Below are 25,867 nucleotides of genomic sequence, written 5' to 3'. Positions count from 1 at the left end.
AGTAAATTCTGCTGGGGCAGCTTGTACTCGGCACGTGCTTGTTCACCCCATCGAGAGGGAAGAAAAGGCAAAAATAATGAATGAGATGCACAAACTTCCCCTTTGTTGTGTTTCCATCCATCCTTTCTTTATCCGAGAACAACATTTCGTATTTAAATAGGGAATCATACAGTGATGGGACAAAACAAAACAGGAAAGAAAACGCATACAAACATCCTTAAAAACATCTTGCACTTGCACGACAAGATATAAAAATAAGGGAAAAAACAAGGAAGAACACTTAACTAATCTGAAACAGTTGAGCATCCATTTTACAGAAAGCCTCGAGTTCCCAGGGCTCACTGATTGCCTGGCTGAGGTTTGATGACGAACAATAGAGGGAGGGAGAAGACGGTGTCGCGTCAGCCTCTGGAAAACTATTTGCGATTACAGCCCCACAGGATGTAAATTGTAAGTTTTTCCAGACAGTCTGGCTATCAGCGTGTAGAGACTGGTTGAGTGTAGTCAGGCAAAAACAACAACACGGACAATGACGTAGCAGCTTCACAGTTCTCATGTAACCCTCCTCACTGACCTCTCACACCCCCAAACTCACTGGAACTGAACATCAGCTATGTAAGCCTTTGTTATTTGGAAAGGACATGCAGTGTCAAACAGCCAATCAGGTACACACAATCATCAAAAAAACAAAAGAAAGAGCAGCAAACACCTTTGCAAATGTGTTCAGTGTTACACAACAAAACATGACAAAGAGCCCAACTAGCATGTTAGACCTGACACTACGTCAAAGATTGAGCTTAAAGTAGAAAAATCTGTATAAATAGTAATTACTCAACTTAAAAATATATTAAAATATTCACTGAAAAAATTCTGAGAGACTGTTTCTGTAAGGCAAAGTTGAAAAATGTGGAAACCATGAGTGAGGCCACGTTAGTTTCTGCCTCCAGTAGTGAAATTGATGCCCAGGTGTAGTCAGTATTAACTGGGTGTTTCCCTCTAAAGAAATAAGTGTAAGGGTCAGACTCGCTGAAAACAGACGCACACGGACGACACTGAAACGTTCAGTCTTAGCTCACCCACACTGAAGTACATTCACACACAAAGTGCAAGAGAGTGCCAGTAAAACAGCTATTGGAGCAGTGCTTCCCAAAAGCATCACTTTGGTCTTTGTCACCGTGTCCATGAGTCACATCTACTTTCCAAGGTGCGTTCATCTCCTGTCCATCCAAAGCGTTGCTGAGACAGTCCTATCCTTTCAGCTCTTCCTCTGCATGCGACGACTGCTGCGTCTTTCTCATTCCACACCGCTTCCAGCAGCGTGCAGGTTAACCAGTGTCACATTTCTCCTCTTGCCTTTGGAAACACAAATTTCTTCGCCCGTGATGGGGCGATCGGTCGATCAGCTGACATCTGGCTTGCATGCCTGTGCACTCGAAAGAAGAAGGTGCACTTTGCCTCGCAGGAAGTTGACGTGGACCTGAAGCAGATCTGTTGCTAAGGACACCCTCCATGTTCCCTCAAGGTCTGTTGCATTTGCTGGTGGTGTATATTCCTGAAAGAGAATACAAAGAAAGACGATGTGACCCCTGAGTCATGACGCGCTGTTCTTACGACAGGAGTTTGTCCTTCAGGACAGTTTGGACCTGAATGTCTGTGACACTACTCCGTTTGTCTGTTGCCAAAGAAAGAGTCTCTATTTCACTTCAGTGCAGTAAGTGAGACCATCTTAGAAACAAATGCACTGTCTCTAATCATCAAGTACATACCTTTCCAGTAATATTATTTTTTTATATGGTTTATGCAAAGCAGCAATGATAAGAATAAAACATGCATCACTCTTCTGCAATGCCTTTTCCTAATCTTGCCTATCACATGTCCAGAGGCGTAGATGTGCTGGAACACACTGTACTGATGCTTCAACACTTTTTCCCCCAAATGACAAAATTCGAGCCAATATTCACAGCTGGCTCGATTGGTTATCACAGTTATTAAGACAGACAACAACAAAAAATGTGGGGTCAAAGTTGTGATCGTGGTATTTAGGGCTAGATTTACTAACATCTGCACAGGTGCAAAAACTTCTTTTCACATCAAAAATCCTGTTTACCAAAGAGCATTTGCAAAAATGAACCATAGGGGTGGAAGGACTCACGGTGCACTAATTTATATATAAAGATGCAGTCTGTTTCAATATTCAACTACTAAGAGCCGCACAATTTAGTGGCTCCAAAATTAGCACACGCAATGAGGGTCAAGTGATGTCCTCGTAACAGTAATATTTTGGAAGCTCAGGTTTTACACATCAGTTTCTCTATGAAAACAGTGTAGCACTTGACATTAATGAAAGGAGGCTGAATGTTTATGATATGCGGGCTAACTCTTCTGACATTGCTGGGGACTGTATGTGGTGGAGCACGGGAGAGCTGCGTTATTATAAACTATCAAACTGTATAAACCTGAAATCTGTGTGTAACAGCTGATTTGTGCAATGTATAGAACAGAAAACATTTACTGTCAGATCCCAGTGTGTCTGTGTGATGATCAATGAAGATACTGTTACTATGCCAGGTACTATCGTGCAACTATGCCCTTTTTTTTGCTGCAGGCTGTATTAAATAAATGTAGTATTACGTAGTTTAAGATTCAAACACTAATAGTGACACACTAACAAAGTCCCATTAACAGCTGTGTGCACACTTCTGTAAATATTTTAATTATGTATCAATATTAAGGTAGAAATGCAACCAAAAGCCTGAAAGTTCAGCTCAGTCTATTCTGCTTGGTTTCATTCACATATTAACATTATTACTGAAGAGCAGGAGGGGACGGCTCTAAACGTGCAGTGTGAGAACACGGGGAAGTTACAGGACAAAGTTTTGGCACTGCACTCACAGCTGGAGCCATCTCCCAGAGTACCAGTTACTCACTCGTTCATTGAACACAAATCACATTAACTGTGACAACCCAACAACACGTGCTTTTTTTAAAATGTTAAATTTAGTGTTAAACTGCGTGCCACAAACCTCAGTATGTTACATTTGAATATTATCCTAAAATTTTGTGTTCTAAGAGGGAAATTCCAAAAGTAGCTTTTAAAGCACCCAAAGATGTTTTACTTTGGTGCAGACTGTCTGTGCAAACCACAAATCATTTAATATCCGTTTCTTTTTCTTCTGCTCTCAAATCTGTAATATACTATTGACCTTGTAGTACCATATCACCCTATTAGAGCACTTCGCTTTCACACTGCAGGCTTACTTGTTGTTCCTAGAGTATTTAAAAGTAGAATGGGAGGGAGATCCTTCAGTTTTCAGGCCCCTCTTTTGTGGAACCAGCTTCCAGTTTGGATTCGGGAGACAAACACTATCTCTACTTTTAAGATTAGGCTTAAAACTTTCCTTTTTGCTAAAACATATAGTTAGGGCTGGATCAGGTGACCCTGAATCCACCTTCAGTTATGCAATAGGTGTAGGCTGCTGGAGGACTCCCATGATGCACTGAGTTTTTCCTTTTCAGTCACCTTTCTCACTCAACATGTTAATAGACCTCTCTGCTGAATCACACTTGTTATTAATCTCGGTCTCTCTTCCACAGCATGTCCTTCATCCTGTCTTCCCTCTCTCACCCCAAGCAGTTGCAGCAGATGGCCCCGCCCCTCCCTGAGCCTGGTTTTGCCGGGGGTGTCTTCCTGTTAAAAGGGAATTTAAGCCAAAGTGCTTGCTCATAGTAGGCACATATTATTGTTGGGGTTTTCTCTGTATGTATTATTGTAGGGTCTACCTTACAATATAAAGCGCCACGAGACGACTGTTGTTGTAATTTGGCACTATATAAATAAAAATGAATTGAACTGAATTGAATATACACTACTGAAGTGTCAAACTGCTGCAGTTCTCTAACTCTGATATTATCTTTGTAAATGCATGCAGTAGAATTGAAAATTCACCAGAGAATAGGTGAGGGGGAGAGATGGCATCATAGTTAGGGAGTGCATGGACATCTAGTAATGTGAAAAGAGAGAGTAGATGTGTCCAGGGAGGAGAGAGCGGTGAGCAACAAGTAAGGAGTGATAAGCATGGTTAGACAGAAGACTTCATATATTTTTAAAGTCAGTTTGATCCCATTTGCTTAGTTATAGTTGAATAATGGTCAAAAACTTAGAGCTTTAGAAGCAGATAACTCAAAAGTGCCTGACTGATGTGCTCCACTACTAAAACAAATAGCACTGCACCTCTGCACATGCCTGATCCGACTAAATTAGCTGACTGCTTTCAAAACCCACGACCACAGCTTATACTGCTCATTAAAGAGGGTTTAAATGGACAACAATCAGATATCAAAGCAAGATCCCCTTTGGTTGTGAACCAAATATTGCACATTTTGGCACCTGACCATGACCATTTGCCCATGTACACAGTGACAACACAGTGATGTTTGCTGGGCAGCTGCTGACCTGTTATTCCTGAATTACTACCTGGGAAGCTTCTCCAACTCACCTGGATGTTGAGACTACGCAGCACAGCGTTGATGCTGAGCAGGTTTCTGATGGTGTTGTCTATGTGACTGTGCATTGCTGTGTTGGTGACCGACGTCTGTAGCGTGTTGAGGGACTGTTGTAACAACCATAAGCCAGTCTGCACCTCCTGGGCTTGCTCCAGTGCCTTCCAAAAAAAATAAACAGAGGGCAGGATTTACAGACCGTCCCTATACTAGAACAAACAAAGCCAGATTAGAAATGAACAGGTACTGCAGCTTTGCCCACAGGTCGACTGAATTTGATAGGTGATCTAAATCTGCTGCTTAACATCCAGCTGTCATCAGTGATTACTTACATTTTTCTTCTCCCATACATCAAAGTCTACTGTAGTCTGGGGGACGGTGACAGACTGGGACAGGCCACAGCCTTCTCTACATGACTTCTGCAAAAAGAGAGAGAGAGTATTGATGACTTCAGCAGACAAAGGGTCTTTAGAGGACAACATAAAGCAACCTTCAGCTGCTCTCAGGTTTTAATGCATGCATACATTTTCCTCTCACCATAGCACCTTCTGCGTCTTGTGCTTCCTGTATGAAATGGTTCAGGACCCTCAGGTCACAAATTGGCCTCAGTGGGGATGGCAAGCCTGGCTGGGTCCAGTCCAACACTAACAACAGCAAGGCAAGCAGTCCTGCTTATCACACACAACGGACACACAAACACATTTCATCAAAGTCTGGCGATGGTTTGACACCACTTCACATGTCCAGTACCAGCACTGAAACTGTGACACTGAGTTTCTTCTGAGCTGAAAACACCTTTTACCTTTTCATTAACAAAAGAAACGTATCTTAGTTTTCAAACCATCCACTGTGTTTCTAATGATAAATCTGTCTTTATTGCATGTTGCAGTTAAGCATTTACATAATTTTTATGCTGAAATCATATCAGATTTTTCTCTACCATCCATATATACAGCTTCAAGTTAACAGCATGGCTTGGTGCATAATTTGCACTTGTAAGAGGGCAACAGCTGTGAGAGAAAGTGTGGGAATACTGAATAATATAAGTTTAGTTTAAGACATAACAGCCATATTATAATCATGGCACTCAGGAGGACTTCAGACATATAAGGGATAAGCATAGTCAAATATAAGCATAATCTAAACTTTTGTGTATGACACCACAATGTGCAAGAGATATGCACACCGACAGTTAAGCATGGTTCATTGTTTCACTAACATCTTAAAATGTCTTTCTCATGCGGACTCTGCAGGTCACCCCTCAGGTAAAGAGCTGTGAAGCTGGTAATTTTCCATTTGTTTTACTTCTCTGCTTGTTTGTAGGTCAACTTTGACCATTCTTTCATGACATGCTTCACGTCAAAAGAATATTTTATTTAGGGGAACAGTGAGAAGATGAGCCTCTTGATGTTTTTGTGCATCCGTCCAGCCAGCATGAGCAAACAGATAGAAACCTAAATCCAGACCGATACAAAATATAAAGTAATCTAGTTCATAGAGCAGCCTAACGTAACCAGACAAACCAAGAGGTACAGGCTCTGATGCCAATGGCTGGGAAACTTTACAAAGAAGCAAGCAGAGCAAATGTTCTACATAGTCTTAAAATAACACTTCTGCCCAGGTCAGGTCCATCATTCTGAAAACAAATTATAAGAAAAAATAAAGTATCTTAGTAAGATACTGTACCTCAGTGCTCCTTGGTACTGGTACTTCAACTATCTGTAACTCTACTGGAAGGATGGAACATTGATCCACCAAACGATATCGTCTCATTTGATGTTTGAGCGCGGTCTAGCACGCCAGCCCAAACTCTACCATTGGTGTTCGACTGGGTTAAGAGCTGGTGCCTACAAAGGCCACAGCAGATGATTTACAGAGATCTGCTGAGGAAACAAGTGGACCTAAACTATGCAAGCAACATAACCACCACTGGCTAACAGAACCAGGTCAGATCATCTCAGTGGAGCCATCCAGATTCTTTTTTTTCCTCACTTATTACCCCTCTGGGAATTTTCGTACGTATAGCCGCATAGCCAGGGATCCTTCAGAAAAAGTAATTCTACCAAGTGATAAAATTGTGACAACTATTTTAAATACACAACTACAGAAGAGACATCAGCTAAAGGAAACTGCACTCAAATGCTGAAGAACACAAAACAATCTATTTATTTGTTGTCACACTTAATTCAGACCCCTGCTGTCCTGTGACCTGTGTACAGTGTGAGAACACGTGAGGCCAGAGGACTGTATCAGTTAGCCAACAAAAGCCTTTCTAGGAATAGTGTACCTAACTTTGATGCATTACTACTGACTGAGCTGCTCAGTCTTAGTATGTGATGCATTACTGTTTAAGCTGTGTCACAGCAGCATGATTCAGCAAATGAAACCATGTGATCTGCTGCATTATGAACAGAAACCTGCAGATACCATGACAGTGCAGGAATGACCTTGTTTAATCCTTGCTGTAACAGGGTATTTCCACAGCTGGGACATTAGTCAGCTGTGTTTCTAACTTTTTCCCATGAGCATAAAAGAAACTTGTCACATTCATAGAAATCAAACCACATTCTGAACTCTAACGATACACTTGGAAATCTTGAGGGTCATGTGGGCATCAGCCTTGTTCCTCTGTGCCACATGTTGAATGCGCTCTTTCACAGCAGCCTGGCTGTGTGACGCAAAAGCATGACAGAAAATACAAATGATTTTCCCAGGCAGATGGGGCTGATACAGGTCACATTAAGTTCTCAGACCTCCTCATAACTACAACAAATTGAGATGGTTTCCAATATTAGATGAAGTCTTTTGAAAGTGATAACACAAGAGAAAACATCAAGAAGAGGTCAACAGCCCTCTACGCCTCCTGTTTTCCTCGTTGGCAGTGACATGACGATTGTCAGTGGCACATCTGCTTCTATATAACTGGAATCTGGGCTTTTTCACCCTCAGTGACAGAAAGTTTAATTGTTATTTGAAAAATAACAACATATAGTTTCCAGTGCAGTCTTTGATAAAATAAGATATGCAAGTTTGAGAGGCAAACTGGTCTCTGCTTTTTTTTTTTCATCCGATCTGGCATTTGTTAGTGTGTGTGACTCAGCTTGAGGGTTATCAGCGAACTTTTCAACTCCACCACTGCCTACGTGAGAATTCATCAATCTAAAAAGTGTACGCACATGCATCCACTCTCGACTTTCTCACCACGATGGTGGAATTTGCGGCCCAGGACTGCAGCCAGACTGGAAGTTAACAGCTTCGTCTGCCAATGGCTGCCAAAACCATGTTGCTATTTTAAATTGAAATCAGCAGTCCACAAGTGGCAGTACTTTGGATAATGGCAAACTTCAGGCCAGGTATGTGACAGATGCTTTGCAAAGGTGACCGGCCGACTTAAAGTTGGCACTTTTGGTATGTGTTATTCTATCTAACTCTCACAAACACGTGCAAAAAGACCGTAGCATTTTAGATGGCACACAGGGCTGATAAGGAGATCCTATTTAAAACACATATCACCAGTGGAATGGTTGCTGCTGAATGCTTTGCAGTCTTCTACTTTGAACAGGTCTTCCACATGATAAAGTGCAGAGTTGTAAATAGGTAGCTATCAGATGACACAGGTCTGACATAATTTCCTGTTCTGCTGGAATCCCTTATAGTTGTCACCCTTTGATAACCCTTTGCTCTTTTCTGCTGACTTAAGTATGCGATGACTGTGCCAGAAAGCACAGATTCAGCTTGCATGTTTGAAAATTTTCCAGTATGCTGTGTCACGCTAGAGAAACGCAGTGCAGATGGATTTCCCCAGTGAACGAGACAAAAAAAACTCCTCGATACTCAGCACCTCATGTAGAGCAGCGATTTGCAGTAACAACTGCTTCATCAGCAGACTTTTTTTGTCATAAACATGCATATTCACTCCATCACACATTTGTTCCACCACATACAAGTTTTTTGGCTTTATTTCATTTTTAAATGTTAGTATCTTAAATAATCAGGAGCCTCTGGGTGTTTTACAGTCTTAAAGCACGGTTAACACAGAAGAAAAATGGCAATCCTGTAGCACATGTAGTTTGTCACAGATCCTTTGGGAAAACCGGGAAAAGTAGCAACTTATCTCCAGATGCTTAAATCCCAAACCCCAGAACCAATATTCTTCCATAAAGGATAAGCTGTACACCGAGAAGCCTAAATGCAAGCATCCATGTGTCATCAGCGTGATGAGCGTGTTCAAAAATGCCCAGCACAGAGACCGCTGTGGCACGCAGGTCATGCACACCAAGCTAGGCACCAAAATAGAAATCTCACATGCGCTCTTACCTCTACCTGTTTTCTGCAACATTCGCAAACAGGTGCAGCATCTTTAAAACACATCGTGAAACAACTAAACACATGCGCAGGCGTCACGATTCGGGTTCCGTCCAACAGATCCAATACGCCACCAAGTGCGCTGGTCTCTGCGCGAATCCCGACCAGCGTGCAGGTCCGTGTAAAAAAAAAAATAGGTCCGTGCAGTCACCTTCCACACTTTGCATCACCGCTGTGCTTTGGCAAAACCTTTTATTTACCTCCCCCAAGGATATAGTGATAACGTGATAGCCCGCAAGAACGACTACGCGCCTTTCTACGTACCGCGGTGACATTAAACATCAACCCACCATGCAGTGACTCATTGCGTAAAGAGTGAAAATAGAGTAACTAGTAAAGCCAGAGTACAGAGAAAAAACACATGAAGGCATGCCCATAACTCACTGGGAAACTCCATAGCGGCATGCGCATAGCCCCTCACAGGGTCCTCGCGGTTTGGCCCATAGGTCCGTCTATTGCCCATTAATTGGAAACGAAGCTCTTTTGTGGATCTCTTGTGCACTTATCCGGTAGGTGTTTCTAAAAAGTGATGCCGTTTGATTTTTTTATTGATGACTTTGAAAATATAGTTGCATTGTTTTAGTGATGACAATATAAGCCGCTCCTCCCTTAAGGCAAAATGTTTTCTTTCATCGTTATCCAAATAATAGCCCCATCGGTGTTTAGATAACAAAAAGTAAATAATGCCTCAAAAAAAGCCGCGCAGACACTTCCCATTCATTGTCTGGGTGCTTTCAGAAACGCTCATTAAAATATATTTATTACCGAAAATGACAATGAGGTTCGTCTACTAAAGAAAACTTCAGAAATGCTTTCGTTTGTTTTCTCTTTCTTTGTTTTATATGCCGTTTTTCATTAAAAAAGCGTATTTGTTTTGAGGTGGAGTTTGGTAAAGAGGGACGGTTTTTTGGAAAGTCTACATACATTAGCAGCTTCTTTTTAACCCCCCAAAAGTTACGTTTTCTTAAACAACTTCTCTTTTGTTCTATGTTAATAGATTTTTTCGGGTCTGTGTTTTTATGTTTCACAGGTGATTCTCACATAGACACTCTGTGCCCACCAGCCTGTGATCAGGTAAATTGGGTCATGTGTAAAATGGGCTGTTAAATATTTATCAAAGACAAATTTTGAACAAAGAAGGCAAATAGTTTATTTAACATTTAGATCTCAAGAGAATAGTGTTTGTGTTTATATTTTATGTAGAAATATATTATTAATCTATTTTGTGGCTTTGTTAGTTTCCATTGCTCTGTAATGAAGGATATTTGGTTTCACTTTCCTGTTTCTTGATATTCCTCTGCTCTTCTCATCCCATCTTCTAGCCACTGATTGTATTTCCTGTCTGAAGTGACATCCTGTCTCTGTTTTGTGCCTTTCCCCCTTTTTTTTTTAACATTTCTTCCCTCCGGAAGAAAAAGTGATAGGCTTTTTTCTTTTTAAAAAAAAATTCCATCTACCTTATCCTCTAGCCTATCCAAACTGGGAAGCAAGGTGCAACCTGGATAGGTAATTGCTGTTTCTTAAGTTATTACAGAAAATATGTAGCTTTTCAAATATCACTGCACTACCCATTTTATCGCCCCATCTCTGAGCTACCGTACCTTCCTTAGCAACCTTAGACCAATAAAACCAGAACACATCAAATACATTTTTGCAACACTTTAAAAATATCTAAGTGAGGAGGGGAAATGAATCAAGTTTGTGTTCTTTTTGGTTAGCAGTGATTTTTCCTTGAAACTCTCAGATGGATGCCATTTTTGTCCAATCACATTCTTATTGTTGAATCATCAATATTGAACTTAACTGAGGCAAGTGAGGCCTGTACTTCTTTAGACGTCTGGGTTCTTTTGTGATGTCCGGGATGTGTCATCGAAGCACTCTTGAAGTATTTTTGGTACGCTGGGAAGTTTCACCGCTGTTCTGTGTTTTAGCCTTTTGTGGATGATGGCTCTCATTTTGGTTTTCTGGAGTACTGTTAATTAATGGTTAATCAAGGGGGACAATCACTTTTTTCACTCATGGTCAGTTGGTTTAAAAATGTTACATTTTCTGTTACATTTGTTAATCTCCCTGTTATCTACAATTATGTTGCCATCTTTTATATTTGGGGGTCAGTTTGACTCAAAAATGATGCATTGTTTATCCAAGAAGTTACCATAGCATGAAGAAGCATGAATCAAAACACATTTAGAAGGATTTTATTCATTATAAAGATAAAAAAGAAGCAAAAAAAAACCCCAAACATATAGAAAGTCAGTTTTGCCATTGTGTCAGACTGTTTAATAGTAGTGTTCTGTGGATATGAATGTAGATCTTTAAGACAGCCATCACCAAATGAACTTTATAATAGTATTCCAGGTGTGGTCTAGGTGTCCCTCATCTCTCACTGTGAATTTCAGCATGTCTTCACGTAAAGTAAATGCTTCTGAAGAATACTCCTTTCATTTAGATTTTCACAGTTCTGGTGCTTGCTGTATAGGAAAACTGGAAGCACCATGGCTCAGTGGGAGGACATTTTTCTTTTCCTTGATGCAAAAGATAACAGTGACTTCATCAGGCAGTTTTCACTCTCCTCAACATGGTAATTCTTCGTATTCAACAGCTCCTCCTATAGCATGTGTCTAATACGTCACACATTGCAGTCACTTTGTCACTCTCTCTGGCTCTGCCTGTAATCAAAGCATATGGCTTGGGAGAGCACATGGAAGCCTGCAGAGACATGGTGAGTGGAAAGACTGACCTTCCCCTGTCAGCATTCCACAGCGTCGCTGCTTTCACCTTCTGACATGTACCCTCCTGTCCAAATGAGGAAACCACTGAAACTTTCAAGTGGGGCACAACCAAGTCTTTCCTACTGTTTCCATAAATGTGCCTATTTCAGCCTTGTTATCTCTACTTTTCATGATGCTGCTATTTATCTTGTATCTCGGAGATGGCTGATAGCTATGCTGAGAGTGGTCAAAGGAGCTTTCAAAGAAAAGCGTCTGGACTTCTTTAAGTTGCTTGAAGACGTTTCACCTCTCATCCGAGAAGCTTCTTCAGTTCTAAGGTCAAATGGCGGAGAGTCCCAGATTTAAACCCAGTGGGAGTATCCCCCCAAAGAGGGACAAAAGGACCCCCTGATGGTCGTCTAATCACATGAGCCAAGGTGTGAAAACGGGTGTGGGTCCCAATCAGCCAGGGTTTCGGGTGAGCTCATTGTGAAACCTGACCCCACCTTATCATGCGATTTCCTGAGGTCAGATGGCCCAGGATGTGAGTGGGCGTCCCCAGACGCCTTAACGCCCACCCATTTGACCTTAGAACTGAAGAAGCTTCTCGGATGAGAGGTGTAACGTCTTCAAGCAACTTAAAGAAGTCCAGACGCTTTTCTTTGAAAGCTCCTTTGACTTCGATGACCGAGAACCTTCTGACTGAGAACCTTCACAGACATATGCTGAGAGTGAAATATATTTTTTGCAATTTTTGAAGGTAATGTAGCTGCTACGAGTTGAGTGACAGGAGGGACAACACTAATGCTCTCATTCTTATAAGATGAGGATCTCTCATAGTTAACATCTGCAACATTAGGCACATTCTTCTGTCAGTTTCATTATCCAATAGCATCTAGAAAACTGGAAGGTTTTCTATCAATGTGAGAGTATGACGGGAGTAAGCATGCACAGTACCATGAAAAAGATATCACGTAAACCTGTTGTGCAAGCTTTTATATATTTGTTTTCTCCTCTATGATATTCAGACGATCACCTGCCAACATCAGAACAAATTTTACAACCTAACAGTTGAAAACATATCAAACTTATTGCATGGATCTTCCCTCCACTGTGTTTGGCAACTCATTCCTGGTTCTATTACTACGAGATTCATTAGGTCAAGCACTTGTTATACTTCGTTTACAGAATCAAGGCAGCTCTTTAGGAAGGCATGTTCTCACTGTGCACATCTTGTAACCTCCAAATTGGTAGACAATGTAGTACATAGCTCACAGGAAAGTATAACTTTCAACACCCCCAACTTCCCACAACCAGTGACATGCATCCTCAAATGTTACAACTTGCACTCATTCAGGAGGAAATTCTGAATGTCCTTCACGTCACTGTAAAAACAAACAAACAAACAAACACACATAGAAAAATAAAGAACAGACTTAAATGCTGAAATGGCATTTAAGTGGTTTTGGTGTCTTCGTATAGTTCTTTGTACAAGTTCTAGCTTTACATTCAGCAGGTTGTCCTTACCTGTGATGAGTGGGAGACTCTTAGCTGCCATTTTCAACTTGATGATTCTCAATGGAGAACTTTTGCTCTTTCCCCCCAAGATGCCTCGCCTCGCCTCGTGGAACTAGAAATGTTTTGGAACTTTATAAATGATTTCCCTTTTGGTATAATAAAATTCTCAATTTTCTTGGTTTTTGAGACAGCTTCATTTTTTTTACTATGTTTAAAACTCGTTCTGTTTAATCAAGTGCACAATGAGCTTAGTGTTATTTAGTAATTTAAGCTACTTATTGCTTTACAAAGTCTGTTAGCATGTGTTAACCTGAACTTACATTAAATATGCAAAGAATTTACAAAGATTTGGTGCATTTCTCTCTCCAGTAGAGTTCAGAGACTAGATAAAAAAAATACTCAACTGTACCAACCATCACAAACCTCTAAAAATTGGAAAATAAAATCCCTATGAACAGTGTTAATCTTGAACATTACTTAATCTGTGGAAGGTAAGTAAAAATTGTTCTGAATGGTGCAGTCGAGCCACTCAGAAATTACTCGACTGCACCATTCACAACAAATTTTACTTAAGATACTATTATGCTGTTGCAGGAATACCATTTAAAAATCACAACACATTCAAATTAATTAAGTTCTAACCCCACCATGACCACAACTTATTTACAGTTTCACTGAACTACATACAAAAACATAAATCAAAACTGACCCAGGCACATGGAAGAGCAATCTCATCCATCATCTAAACAAAGCATCTGCTACAGGAAGATGAAGGCTATTTAAAGGAAAGTGTGAGTGTTGGAGTTCATTCATGATATTCTTAGAATAGTTTTCATTCAATATGACTTCCTCATGAGACAACGAAACAATCAGAAGTAGGACAAACATTAGGAACCAGAATGGCATTACTAATTCTGTGCACAATAATGAATTTAATCAGTTTTATTTACTAAATAAGATCAAATTGATATTATGTCATGTAAATTGTAACAATTCAACTCAGGTCTGTTAAAAATGTTATGCAGCACTCATTCTCTGCACTTCAGTCAGGGGTATTTATGTCCAGTGCCCTCGTGCTGACAGTCCCTTTGGAGCCAGAGTATAGGAAATATATTGAAATTTCCTGGAAGTCCCTTCTGTGTGTCATAAAGGAAAAGGGTGTCCTTCAGGGGCCACATGAAAAAGCTCCATCAGACAGGAAGTAAAGGTATGTTTGCATATGTATTATCGTAAGCTAACAATGCAATGTTAAGTGACACATACAGCTTTACTCACACATACTTGGAAACCCTGATAAGTCACCAAGCTTACATACCCCCACGCTTACCGTTTCAAAATCCTATGTAAGCTGCACGTATAACACACACACAGACACACAGAGAAGTTAATAACCAGATATTAACTATGACCAGAGATTCACTACAACAGTCATGATTGTCCTGATGTCAGTAAATAAAAAAATAATATTAAAAAAAAGTTACTCAATTCACTTTTAATCAAAAGCCAAGAAAAACAACTGGAACATTTCTGCATTTGTTCCTTTCCTAAACATGCAACATCTAAAACACCAGCTGGAGGACAAGTATGAACTTAAAACAACTTGATTCAATGTATTTCAGGTATTTTTGTAAGTTCATAGATATAACTCTAGACCCAGATTCTGAGTCAGCTTTAATTGTACATGTCAATGCGGTGCTAAACTGAAGCCAGTGCTGACAACTGTGCTGCACTGTTTGCTCAAAGGGCTGTTTGCTTATGTCTGGGCCAACATGAGAGAGAGAGAGAGGAGAGGGAGACAAGGTACGTGCTGCGAGCCATGCTTCATGATCAGAGCAGAGGATTGGGGTGGGAGGTGAGGGATGTGTGGGGAGTGCGGGGGCAGGGGTGTCCAGTCTGAGTGACTCCTGGTTTGGAATGGGACACAGTTATTGAATTTAGGATGACTTGGAGGAGGGGAGATGTAAAGTTGGGATGAACCCAACTGCACATTCCTTGTGCCATGACGAGGGGTGAGGCCAACATGCTGGGGGAACTGCAGGAGACGCTGCACCGTACTTTATAGGAGACAGCCAAAGAGCACAGCTGTTAGCTTGTGTGTGTGTCTCTGTGTGTGTGTTTGTGTGTTTCACTTTCTATCTAGGTTTTTGGCTTGGAGCCAGCTAGGTCTACTCCTCTGGCGCGCCACAAGACAGGAAAATGACATAAAAGAACGGGGAAACTCACCGTGAGCGACACAGGAGTCGAGGCAGGAGCCAAGACAGTGGTCACTGACAAAGTCAGAAGTTATTGTTTCAGGTTACAGGCATATACTGTGACAAGAACTGTATGTTATTGAAGTTATTGTGATTCCATTGTAATGGCCACAAGCTTGGAAAGAGTCCCGGGACAGGGATTTCATCAGTGAAACCGATGCCTTGACCTAATGCTGTCATTTAACCTCCAGTGGAACTCCATGCTAGTAAACAAGCAACACTGTGATCACTTACAGATATTCATTTGTACTGAATGCTCCTCCTGCAAATAAAGGGGGATACCTGTAAAGGGAGCATTTGACCTACTAGCTAGAATTGGGCTATCAGGATAAGCTTGTCTGAACACCTGTGCTTCTAGCAATCTAGAAACCATCAGCTAATCTACTGAGCCTCCTCTAGATGCAAAGACCAGTTTTATTGTTCCAGTATAGCCAGAGTGGACAATTAATATGTACTTCAAGGTATCCAGTCCAGAAGGCTGCTCATGAATGCAGACACACTTTTTAAAAAGCTAATTAAAAGCTCTTATGCTGAATGTATACAATTCAGTATCAAGAAAGCTGCAATCCTTAATCCGAGGAAGAGATTGGCAACTATCATTTCAGATGTGATGCAACATCATGAGTAACTCTGTAACTAACTCTGTGTTTTAGCTCCTCAGATTTTCCCTATTATCTTTTGTATAATTCTTTGAAAGCATAACCACTTATTTTCCTTACATTTAGTCCTCTTCCTGTTGCCCATCTGCCCTCTTTGGTATTTCTTCTGACCTAACTGCCCCTAGTCACACTCACTCTTATCTATTGGCCACTCATCACTTGTCATTTCCACTTAATGCCCTTTTCCCTCCTCCCTGCCATTTCACTGACTCGCTGGCCCTCTATGGCCTGAGATTTAGGTTTAACATTCCACCTCAGCCTCTCTCTTCCATTTACATTCTTCACTGTGCTGCTGTTCAATGAGCACACGTTTAACTTTGACTCTTAGTTTTTCTGGTTAGAGCAGCAGTCCCCAACCTTTTTTGCGCCACAGACCGATTTAATGTCAGACAATATTTTCACGGACCGGCCTTTAAGGTGTCGCGGATAAATACAACAAAAATAAAATGATACGACCGAGACAGAAACTGTGGTATTTTGTAAATTTAATAATAAACGTAAATTCACTGTGTAATTGTGTAACATTTTTAGCAGCGTCCTCCTGAAATGTGCCAACAACATTGAGAGTAACATCCTCCTCTCTGCCCCTTAATGCTCTCTGGTCACTATGGCAACACGAAAATATTTCTTTCAAAAAAAGACACACGACTACAACATGGGAAAAGACCCAGGGAAACTGAGTTAACAATAAAAACCCTGAAAACCAGTCCTCTAAAACTGACGGTGGTCTTGGTCTGCCCAATTTTAGACACTACTATTGGGCAGCTAACATACAAAAACTTTTACATTGGGTTCATAACGACCCCCCTGCACCAGCCTGGGTACAAATGGAAACTGCATCTAGCTGTTACTCATTATCATCACTACTCAGCTCACCACTCCCTTTTTCTCCAACCCTTGTTGGGGATAATCCAATAGCTAAGGAAACGGTAACTATTTGGTGACAGTTCAGAAAATACTTCGGGCTACTTGGACCGTCTTTGCTAACGCCTTTATCAAAAAATTGTAATTTTGCACCTTCAAACACTGATGCGGCCTTTAGCAGTTGGAAAGATAACGGACTTAGGACTGTTAAGGACTTGTACAGTCAGGACACCTTTCTATCTTTTGCTGACCTATCGTCTAAATACAACCTGCCTAATTCCAACTTTTTTCGTTATCTTCAGGCTAGAAATTTTGTAAAAACGCAGTTCCCTCACTTTCCCAATCGGCCTCCAGAAACAAATCTGGATATCATCCTGCAGACGAACCCTCATCAAAACAGACTGATATCAGCCTTGTATAAAATACTAGATGCTTTGGTCCCCAAATCCATTTCTCATATTAAGCTGAGATGGGAGGAAGAGCTACAGACAACCCTGCCAGAACAGCAGTGGGATTCTGCTTTGAAATTGATTCACTCGTCCTCAATTTGTGCTCGTCATGCTTTGATTCAGTGCAAGGTGGTCTATAAAGTACACTATACAAACGCAAAATTATCTAAAATCTATCCAACCATTAGTGATGCCTGTAGCAGATGTGGACTATCGCCTGCCAACCATGTCCACGTGTTTTGGTCTTGTTCGAAACTGAGTGCATTTTGGAGGAATATATTCGACACACTTAGCCAGGCATATGGCCAGACTGTCCCTCCTAACCCACTCTCCGCAATTTTTGGCATTCCTCCCGACTTGAACTTATCTGGCCCCCTCAAACAGGCCCTAGCCTTTACCACTTTACTGGCCCGGAGGCTTATTCTGTTGAAGTGGAAGCTTCCCCACCCCCCAACTTATGATCATTGGGTGAGAGATGTGCTCTTTAACTTAAAGTTGGAAAAACTTAGATTCTCTCTAAAAGGTTCTATTAGGGAATTTAACAAAATCTGGAAATCATTTCTCTTGCTGGTGGACACCATTACTTTACTTCCTGAGTCTGAAGTGAACTGAGCGAAGCTACATTACAATGGGTTGTTTGTTTTTTTTTTGTTTTTTTTTTTAATCTTATTTATACCTTATCTATTTGTTTTTCCTTTTGTTTTGTTTGGTCCTTACTCTGCTTTTGTTTTCTCTGTTTTTGCCTTGTTTGTTTGTTTGTTTGTTTGTTTGTTTGCGGGGCGGGGGGGTTGTGGTTGTTGTTGTTTTTTGGGGGTTATGCTTGTTATGTGTATGGGTCCTGAGATGTTGTGGGTTTTTTTTTTTTGTGTGTGGGCAGAGACTGGTTCTCTGCGGTGTCTTGTCTAGTGTGGACCTGGTAGGGGGAGAATTCGGGTTGGGGGGTTGGAGGGTATAATGGACATACCACTGTTCTGAAATCAAGATTGACTTTACTGTTGCTAACTTTGTATGTCATTGTTGAAATCAATAAAACAAAGTTGGAACTGAACAAAAAAAAACAAAAAAAAACAAAACCCTGAAAACCATAATTTTCACACCCGAACCTCAACTCTTGCGGTCCAGTACCAAACGACTCACAAACCTGGTACCGGTCCATGGCCCAGGGGTTGGGGACCGCTGGGTTAGACCACACATTTTGACTTACAACACCATAAGCCTAAAACCATCCAACTTTAATTGATAACCTCATGGCTCTCGGATACAATAGTTTAAAGACGCCAACATTTTCCAAAACAAAGCACTCCCTTAATTTTGCTTACCACCTATCCAGGCCAGTGAACAACGCTGTAGCCCTCATTTTTTATTAGGTCTTCGAACAGATTCGGTCAATACAGCTCATAAAGAACCTTGTGAGACTGGCAGAAGATATCTGAGTGTATATTAAGCTATAGCCCAGATTTTGTGATACCAGATAACATAATGTCATCTGAGTTCAAAATAAACACAGGAAACTCTTCTCGTTCTACAGAGGACCGTCCACTGGATATGTGCAAATCTCATGATCATCAGGCAACATATACAATACAATAACAAGCAGACAGTCTAGAAGCTGTCCATCTAAATTAAGGATAACAGCCAGTACGGAACAACCAGAAAGCACATCTTCGACAAAAGTGAGGGGAGTTTTGGAATATACATGCATTTGCTAACTAACTTATTTACTACATTTATTTAAATCCAGTAACCTACAGCAGAGGTTTCTAACCTTTGTCATCCAAGTTCCCACACAGATGGACTTGAGTGGCCTTTTATCCTTAAAAAAAAAAACATTATTTGATCTCATTTAAAATGCATTTTAAAACTCACTTTTAAACATGATCTTAGCTATTCATTGGCTTAATCTATACACTTACTGCTATCTGTTACTTTCAGCTTTTCCCTACCTATTATGAATTCATGTGAGCCATTTTAAAGTCTACCTCTCAGTACTGGTGTACTTCTGTGCCTGGTTGGGAATCGCTTCCCTCCACACAAAAAGATGCCTATCATTCTGGACATCACGCTGCTTTTGGACATTCAGGTCACTGTCTGGTTCATGTCTTCTCATCATACAAACAAAGACTGAAATCTGCTTAACCTGTGTATAAAACACTGATAAGATGGACCAACAAGGCAAAGAAGGAACTTCAAGTTTGCTTTGACTACACAGACTAGGTCGTCTTTGATCCTGCAGCCACTGACCCCTATGAGGTGACTGACACTGTGACCTTACATATCAGCTTTCGTGAGGATGTGTGCATTCTCACTACAATGAGACGTGTCTACCACAGTGACAAGCTATGGTCTCCTGAGCTGAAGGTCATCCATGAGGTCAAGGAAGAGGCCCACAGAAGACAATGCAATCTGAGCAGCTATGCAAAGCTCCTGTGCCAAGCCATAAAACTGGAAAACAGCTAGACTGAAGCATTTTTGACAACTGGTCAAAACTGTCTTTTTCTAACATTTAAATTAGTCACTGACCTCAGAGCGTTTTACGACAGGTTTGATATGTCCATCCAAAGATGAAGATGCAGCAAACATTAAGCTGTAACACACTTTCAAACATCTGGAGTCTCCAACAGACTCAATTAGCACAGCTGCCCTCCACATCTGCTTCCTCTTTACAGTATTTTTACCCCATACATGACTCTGTACAGCTTCTGAAGTTGACCAGTGACAACGTGTCTTTCAATGAGACAGCGTATAGTAAGATAACATCAAAAAACAAATGAGACTAGTTAGAGAAATAATAAGAAAGATGCCACAGAGAGTTCAGACTGTGATGATGAAAATAGTCGTGCCAGTTATTGACTTTCAAGCTCGTTAGAATGGTCTGTTTTATATGGTGTTTACACGTGTTTGCCAAAGTTTCAATAAATCGCTGCACCTATTTCCCATTTTCCTAGCTAAACATAAAAAGAGGGGTTGCTCAACACTTTTGCACAGTGCTGTAGACCAGGGGTGTCCAACTCCAGGCCTCGAGGGCCGGTGTCCTGCAGGTTTTAGATATCACCCTGGGTCAACACACCTCAATCAAATGATTACTTCATTGCCAGGCCTCTGGAGAACTTCAAGACATGTTGAGGAGGTCATTTAGCCATTTAAATCAGCTGTGATGGATCAAGGACACATTTAAAACCTGCACGACACCAGCCCGCGAGGCCTGGAGTTCGACACCTGTGCTGTAGACCATCTGGAGATGTAGTGGACTTAATTTGAGGGAGTTAAAGTTAACTTTAAAAATCAACTATTAACAGTTACAAACATAAAAAAAAAATCTATAATACTGCACTAAAGAGCCTCATTTCAGGTATTGCATTCACAAAATTATTCCTTTACAAAAGAATAACATTGCTCTGAGATCTGTGACACAAGTTAAGTTATTCTGCATGAGAGAAAGGAGAAAACATCCCTGGTCCACAACCTCCCTTTGTCAATTTTATTACATTAATATAATAGATTATATTCAGGGATAGAACCAGGTGTAGTGTTGCAGTGATAAGATCACACAGTGCACTGTGGTTTCCCATTTGGTCCTTAATGTTTCTTTTTACAGGACTAGATTAGTGTTTCCACTGCATATGGCATATAATGAATCACTAATCACGCCTTTAAAAGTTTGTTGATTTTGCCCCAAAATATGGATTTAATTGTTCCCATCCCACCCCCACATGCTGTACTTGTATTGTGCTTTATTAAATAGCTCAGTGTAGAGCTGTTGCAATCAGTGTCTCCAGCTCATCTCAGCAGGGCACTGAACATGCCAACTGACATTGTGAATACCATTATGGCAGGGTTGTCCAACTCCAGGACTCGAGGGCTGGTGTCCTGCAGGTTTTAGATGTGTCCTTGATCCATCACAGCAGATATAATGGCTAAATTACCTCCTCAACATGTCTTAAAGTTCTCCAGAGGCCTGGTAATGGACTAATCCTTTGATTCGGGCATGTTGACCCAGGGTGATATCTAAAACCTGCAGGACACTGCCGCTCGAGGCCTGGAGTTGGACACCCCTGTATTATGGTATTTTGTGAGAGAGGAAGCAAGAAGTGCTTGCCTCTGCTCCTCACATAGATAAGATTTGTTAATTTGTCTATTTTCAGGGAAAAAATAGATTACTGATGGTTATAGAAAACACAGCTCCAAAAAGACCGCTCTGGGTTTACATTTTTACAATTAAATGAATTGATCCATAGGAAAACCACTTTATTATCAGTGTTATTCATTGTTGAGCTCCTCAAGTTTGTCTCAAGAGTCCCTGTACCTACCTAATTGTGCAGCTAAAAAAAAAAAGGGGTTTTCAGCGACTGACAAAGATGTGAACAGGGCCAACTGTCTTGTCAGCCTCATCCTTCGTTTCTGTCAAAAAGATGTACAATTCTTGGAGACATGAACTTATTTACATTAATCTGAAAGTTAAAAATGTCAGCTTAATGTCTAAATAGGCACAATGGCAAGTATTGTAAGCAATCCTAATAGATTGGCTCTAGTGAGAAACATGCATCACTTTCCATACAGTCTGAAATGGAATCATATTAATGAATGTTTGGATATTTCTTGTGATGGCCCTTAAAGCAATAACACAAACTGAATGTTTCAGAAAGCAAACCGGCCTCATACATTACATCACCTGATGTACGGTCTAACGTCATACTTACCACATCTTCCTCCATCACTGTTGTCTGAGTGAAGCTGTGAAAGACATTAAGGTAAAGGGGACCTGTCTAAATGCTGTCACTTTAACAAATTCCTGAACACACCAATAGTACAGATACTATATTGCATTTAGAACAACTGGTAAAAATAACCTCATGATTGTGTAGATTGTGTTTGTAAAGGGATGTCCAACCTGTCTCCAGCTGAGTCGTGTGTCACCAGCAGACAGGTTAGAGCAGCATTCACACAGGTCACTGTCTCCCTCTGTCGTACGCTGGCTGAACAAAAGACACATGCTGACCTTTAGATGGGAAACTACACCTTTAAAAGTACATCTCTCATCAGTGGATGTGACCTGAGATGAAACTGACAAGTATGAAGATATGAAACTGGAATGTTTAAAATTTTAGAAGCCTAAACTGAAGGTGGGCCTGTGAAAGAAGCAGGTTTTTTCAAGCTTGCTATGTAAGCTTTGTTTCAAAGTGGCCATAAGATGGCAGCTGATGAACATCTTTAAACAGAAACATTAATTAAGCACACTAGTCCAATATTTAATTCAACAATATTACAGTTCTTCCCTAATATTTTCTACACAGACAGTAATTTAACCTTTTTTGTAATTTAACCTCTGTACACCACCTCAGTGGATTTTGAATCAAACACTAAAGATGTGACTGAAGTGCAGATTTTCAATTTTACTGGGTTTAACAAAAAATTCACATTACCCGTTTAGAAACAACAATTTTAATACACAGTCCTCTATTTTCAGAGGCTCAAAAATAATTGGAAACTGACCGTCGGGTACAGTTTCAAGACCACTGATGATGGGTTCTATACTTCGGGATTTTTATTCACATATTAAATAGAAACCTTATATTTAAATCTATGTTAGTTTGTACTGTTAATGTTCAGCCTCTGATGCGGGTTTGTGTATAAAAATCACTGGAAATATACACCTTTATAAAACTCTTTGAAGTGCAGAAAGTCTGCCCTTCAGTCAAATATTGACTGACTAAATCCACCATGGTGTCGTACAGACACAAAAAAATACAAAAACTGCCAATTGTCCAACAAATTATAGAACGAGATGAGTTAAAGTCATTTATGGTAGAATGTAGGTGGAAAGTCTGGCAGTAAACTGTCCATAAGACATGTGTAATGCAGGAGGACTAGGGATGGGTATTGATAAGATTTTCACGATTCCGATTCCATTTTCGATTCTGTTTAACGATTCGATTCTTTATCGATTCTCTTATCGATTCGTTTTTAAAAAGGAGAACACTAAGGTCGATTAGCTTAGAACTTTGTTTTATATCTTCTCTTTGAAGAAGGTAGAAATTTAGGAGTAACATGGCCTTACAAACCCAGCAGTGAGATCTTAAGAGATCCAGCCTACGGCTCTTCAATGGGGTGTCACAGGGTCCCCAGGAAACAAAATTGTAAATGTAAAATAATAAAATAAATATTCTTCTGTAGCAATAACAAAGTATAACATAAATTGTTCTGTGGCAATTACACAAGAATATCCAGTAATGTCCCTGCCTACAATTAAACACATTCACTTACCGAAAATCGGGGGCATCTGCTGCGGCAGCCTTTTACCACAAACTTAGTCACTGCTCGGTTACATTCGTCTATCCTGGCCTGAAAGGAGACGCTACCGGTAGACTGCAGCGAGAACTGCCAGCATCTGAGCCAGCCAGACTCTGTCTGTCTCTCTCATCATGGTCACCTAAATGCACAGTAATGCCAGGTTTTGTAATAAGGCAGATCGCGCTAACATAATATGCACTGTTAGTTTATTATTTACCTGCCGCATTAACGGGAGAGGACGTGCAAACGTTACCGCTGCTGCTGGGTTGAGATTCACGAGTCCGGAGCGGAATTAAAAACACGACATTCATTTAAGGTCATCACGTGTTTCGTGAGCAAATGCTTTTGCATATTCGTAGTGTTTCCTCCCTTAAATGAAATATCTACTTTGCAAGTATTGCAAGTTGCCCTGTTGTCATCCGTTCTCATAAAGTATAATCAAACTTTTGAGCGTTTGAGACGCTAAGGCGCCGTGTTTCCTGCCAGGTAAATGACGCTCCGCAACGTGGTGACGTCATTCGGGGCGACTGGAATCGATAAGGGAATCGTTTGCAAAAATGGCAAACGATTCCAAGGAATTGAAACAGTGGGAACCGGTTCTCAACAAGAACCGGTTTTCGATACCCATCCCTAAGGAGGACTGTATCAAACTTGGACATGATGTGTTTTGTGTTCTATTCACAAATGACTACAACTGTATTGACTTTTTTCTTATAGTCAAAAGAAAATACTCACCCCTGATTTGTGATAAACCTGTAGCCTTGCAAGGAGAGAGGGTCAGGCTTCAGTGTAGCTACGCAAGAGTCGACATATACAGTGACAGGAGGGTGCATCAGGGCCTCCACTCTGGCTTCTAAAAGCACTGCTTCCCCCTGCTGATACACTGTGGAACTACACTGAGAGGTGCACACATCTGTGGAACAACAGATGTTTTCTTTCCGGTGCTTGCTTCATTTAGACTCCACATACAAACAATATCGCCAAACTAGAAAATGAATAAGACTTCAGTTTAACCTGCCAAGATATGAAGGGAGAAGTGCTGCAGTCCAAAGACACTGACCGTGGATGTCATTGGTACCCAGGTTAGGCTTAGTGGTTCTCGACTTACTTTTTGCTTTCTGTATTCACACAAAAATTACACACAGGTTATGCCAGTGTTTGTCATCATATAAACACACAGGTGTTGAACTCAGTTTAATCTGGACAAGTTTCTTGTTACTGTTAACCATTTGAACCCTGCACTGTTGGTTTTCTATTCTAATCATTCAGCTTTTACTGTTACTCCACTAAAGTGACCAGCTTCGCCTATTTTGCCAGTGATACAATTTGTATCGTTAGCCAACAATTAAAAATAACAATTCAGCCATTTAAACTGTTTACAATTTAACTACTAGCTATAGTAACATACTTGATCAATTATCTAAATACTCCTAAAAAACACACACATTTAACAGTATACAATAACACATTACATTATTCATACTTTTAGCGAGCCGTATGATTTGCCCCCTTTCCCCCGTTTATTTATCAATTATAGTAATTTATCTTCCTTTTAGATGCCATTTTCTGCCTTTTATCGGTTACGTTGAATTCAAACTTGCTCTTTTAATCCTTTAAGTGTACTAGCTGAGCTTATTTTTACACTGGACTCAGTCCCACATTCTCGTAGCCCTGCAGAGATAACCATTTCAGCTTCAGACACCGCTTCCTTTGGTCTGCAGGAGCTTTCCTGGGACAAGTTTTCTCCAAGTTGAAAACACTGGGGACTGAACGGGATACGTCTGTCCTGGGAAAACTGATGCTTCTCGGCTATTCTCACGTTGTTTTCGCCACATCGCATTTGAAGTGCTTTAAAGAGTTTCTACATTATTTTTGGGGCAAAACGCAGATATACCAAAAATGCGAAAATGTAGACGACACCGGTGTGTTTTCCCTGGGTAGCCATTGCCAAAGAGAAAACCTAAGGCCTGAGTAATTAACGTGGTTGTACACAGGTGTACTGCGCCGTGCTCTCGCGCGCTGGACCGTGGATTCTGCTTTCAAAGACTGTGGGGAGAAATACACTCCCTGTTATTAATTCTGTTGCGTTCAGAAACATTTTTATTCACGCTATACTTAAAAAAAAAAACAGGTACTACATTAAGCAATTTTGTTTTGGTGACCTTTTTTTTCTTGTCAACACACTGCATCCTAATTCTATTTTATCAGCACACATCTATGTGGAAATATTCATTTCAAGATAAAGATATTTTCGCACACTC

At 40.6% G+C, this 25,867-nt stretch overlaps 2 protein-coding genes across 4 annotated transcripts; both read right to left on the bottom strand.

Annotated features, from left to right (window-relative positions):
• Positions 1-23: 23 nt before the first annotated feature.
• epoa (erythropoietin a) lies at positions 24-12,208 on the bottom strand. 3 transcript variants are annotated; one of them, XM_084924516.1, is made up of 5 exons: positions 9,250-12,208; positions 5,038-5,168; positions 4,833-4,919; positions 4,497-4,661; positions 24-1,552 (listed from the first exon to the last, which is right to left on the bottom strand). In XM_084924516.1, the coding sequence occupies exons 1-5, from the start codon at positions 9,326-9,328 to the stop codon at positions 1,400-1,402; spliced, it is 615 nt and encodes a 204-aa protein (XP_084780642.1). In that variant the 5' UTR covers positions 9,329-12,208; the 3' UTR covers positions 24-1,399. The 3 variants fall into 3 exon arrangements, with proteins under 3 accessions (XP_084780642.1, XP_084780643.1, XP_084780644.1); XM_084924517.1 differs by lacking the exon at positions 9,250-12,208 and adding an exon at positions 8,818-9,226 and having other exon boundaries at positions 5,038-5,171; XM_084924518.1 differs by lacking the exon at positions 9,250-12,208 and adding an exon at positions 8,818-9,226.
• LOC146391537 (uncharacterized) lies at positions 12,205-24,678 on the bottom strand. The gene is made up of 6 exons (XM_084922847.1): positions 24,667-24,678; positions 24,342-24,502; positions 22,166-22,291; positions 22,016-22,049; positions 13,104-13,206; positions 12,205-12,961 (listed from the first exon to the last, which is right to left on the bottom strand). The coding sequence occupies exons 1-6, from the start codon at positions 24,676-24,678 to the stop codon at positions 12,954-12,956; spliced, it is 444 nt and encodes a 147-aa protein (XP_084778973.1). The 3' UTR covers positions 12,205-12,953.
• Positions 24,679-25,867: the final 1,189 nt, after the last annotated feature.

This window comes from Perissodus microlepis, chromosome 3 (genome assembly GCF_051167445.1).
Source record: "Perissodus microlepis isolate ML-2025 ecotype Zambia chromosome 3, ASM5116744v1, whole genome shotgun sequence".
Classification (NCBI taxonomy): domain Eukaryota; kingdom Metazoa; phylum Chordata; class Actinopteri; order Cichliformes; family Cichlidae; genus Perissodus; species Perissodus microlepis.
Note: the sequence above shows the minus strand (reverse complement) of the source record. Positions and strands in the feature narration are given on the sequence as shown.

Excerpts from the sequence above, each read along its gene's own strand:
- epoa (XM_084924516.1), bottom strand. The coding sequence starts at position 9,328 with ATGGGCAATAGACGGACCTATGGGCCAAACCGCGAGGACCCTGTGAGG. Across the intron at positions 4,662-4,832 it reads ATGTATGGGAGAAGAAAAAT|GCACTGGAGCAAGCCCAGGA; the intron begins GTAAGTAATCAC and ends TTTTTTTGGAAG. Across the intron at positions 1,553-4,496 it reads TGCGTAGTCTCAACATCCAG|GAATATACACCACCAGCAAA; the intron begins GTGAGTTGGAGA and ends ATTCTCTTTCAG.
- LOC146391537 (XM_084922847.1), bottom strand. Across the intron at positions 22,050-22,165 it reads ACAATCTACACAATCATGAG|CTTCACTCAGACAACAGTGA; the intron begins GTTATTTTTACC and ends TGTCTTTCACAG. Across the intron at positions 13,207-22,015 it reads CAGTGATGGAGGAAGATGTG|TTCCACGAGGCGAGGCGAGG; the intron begins GTAAGTATGACG and ends AAACATTTCTAG.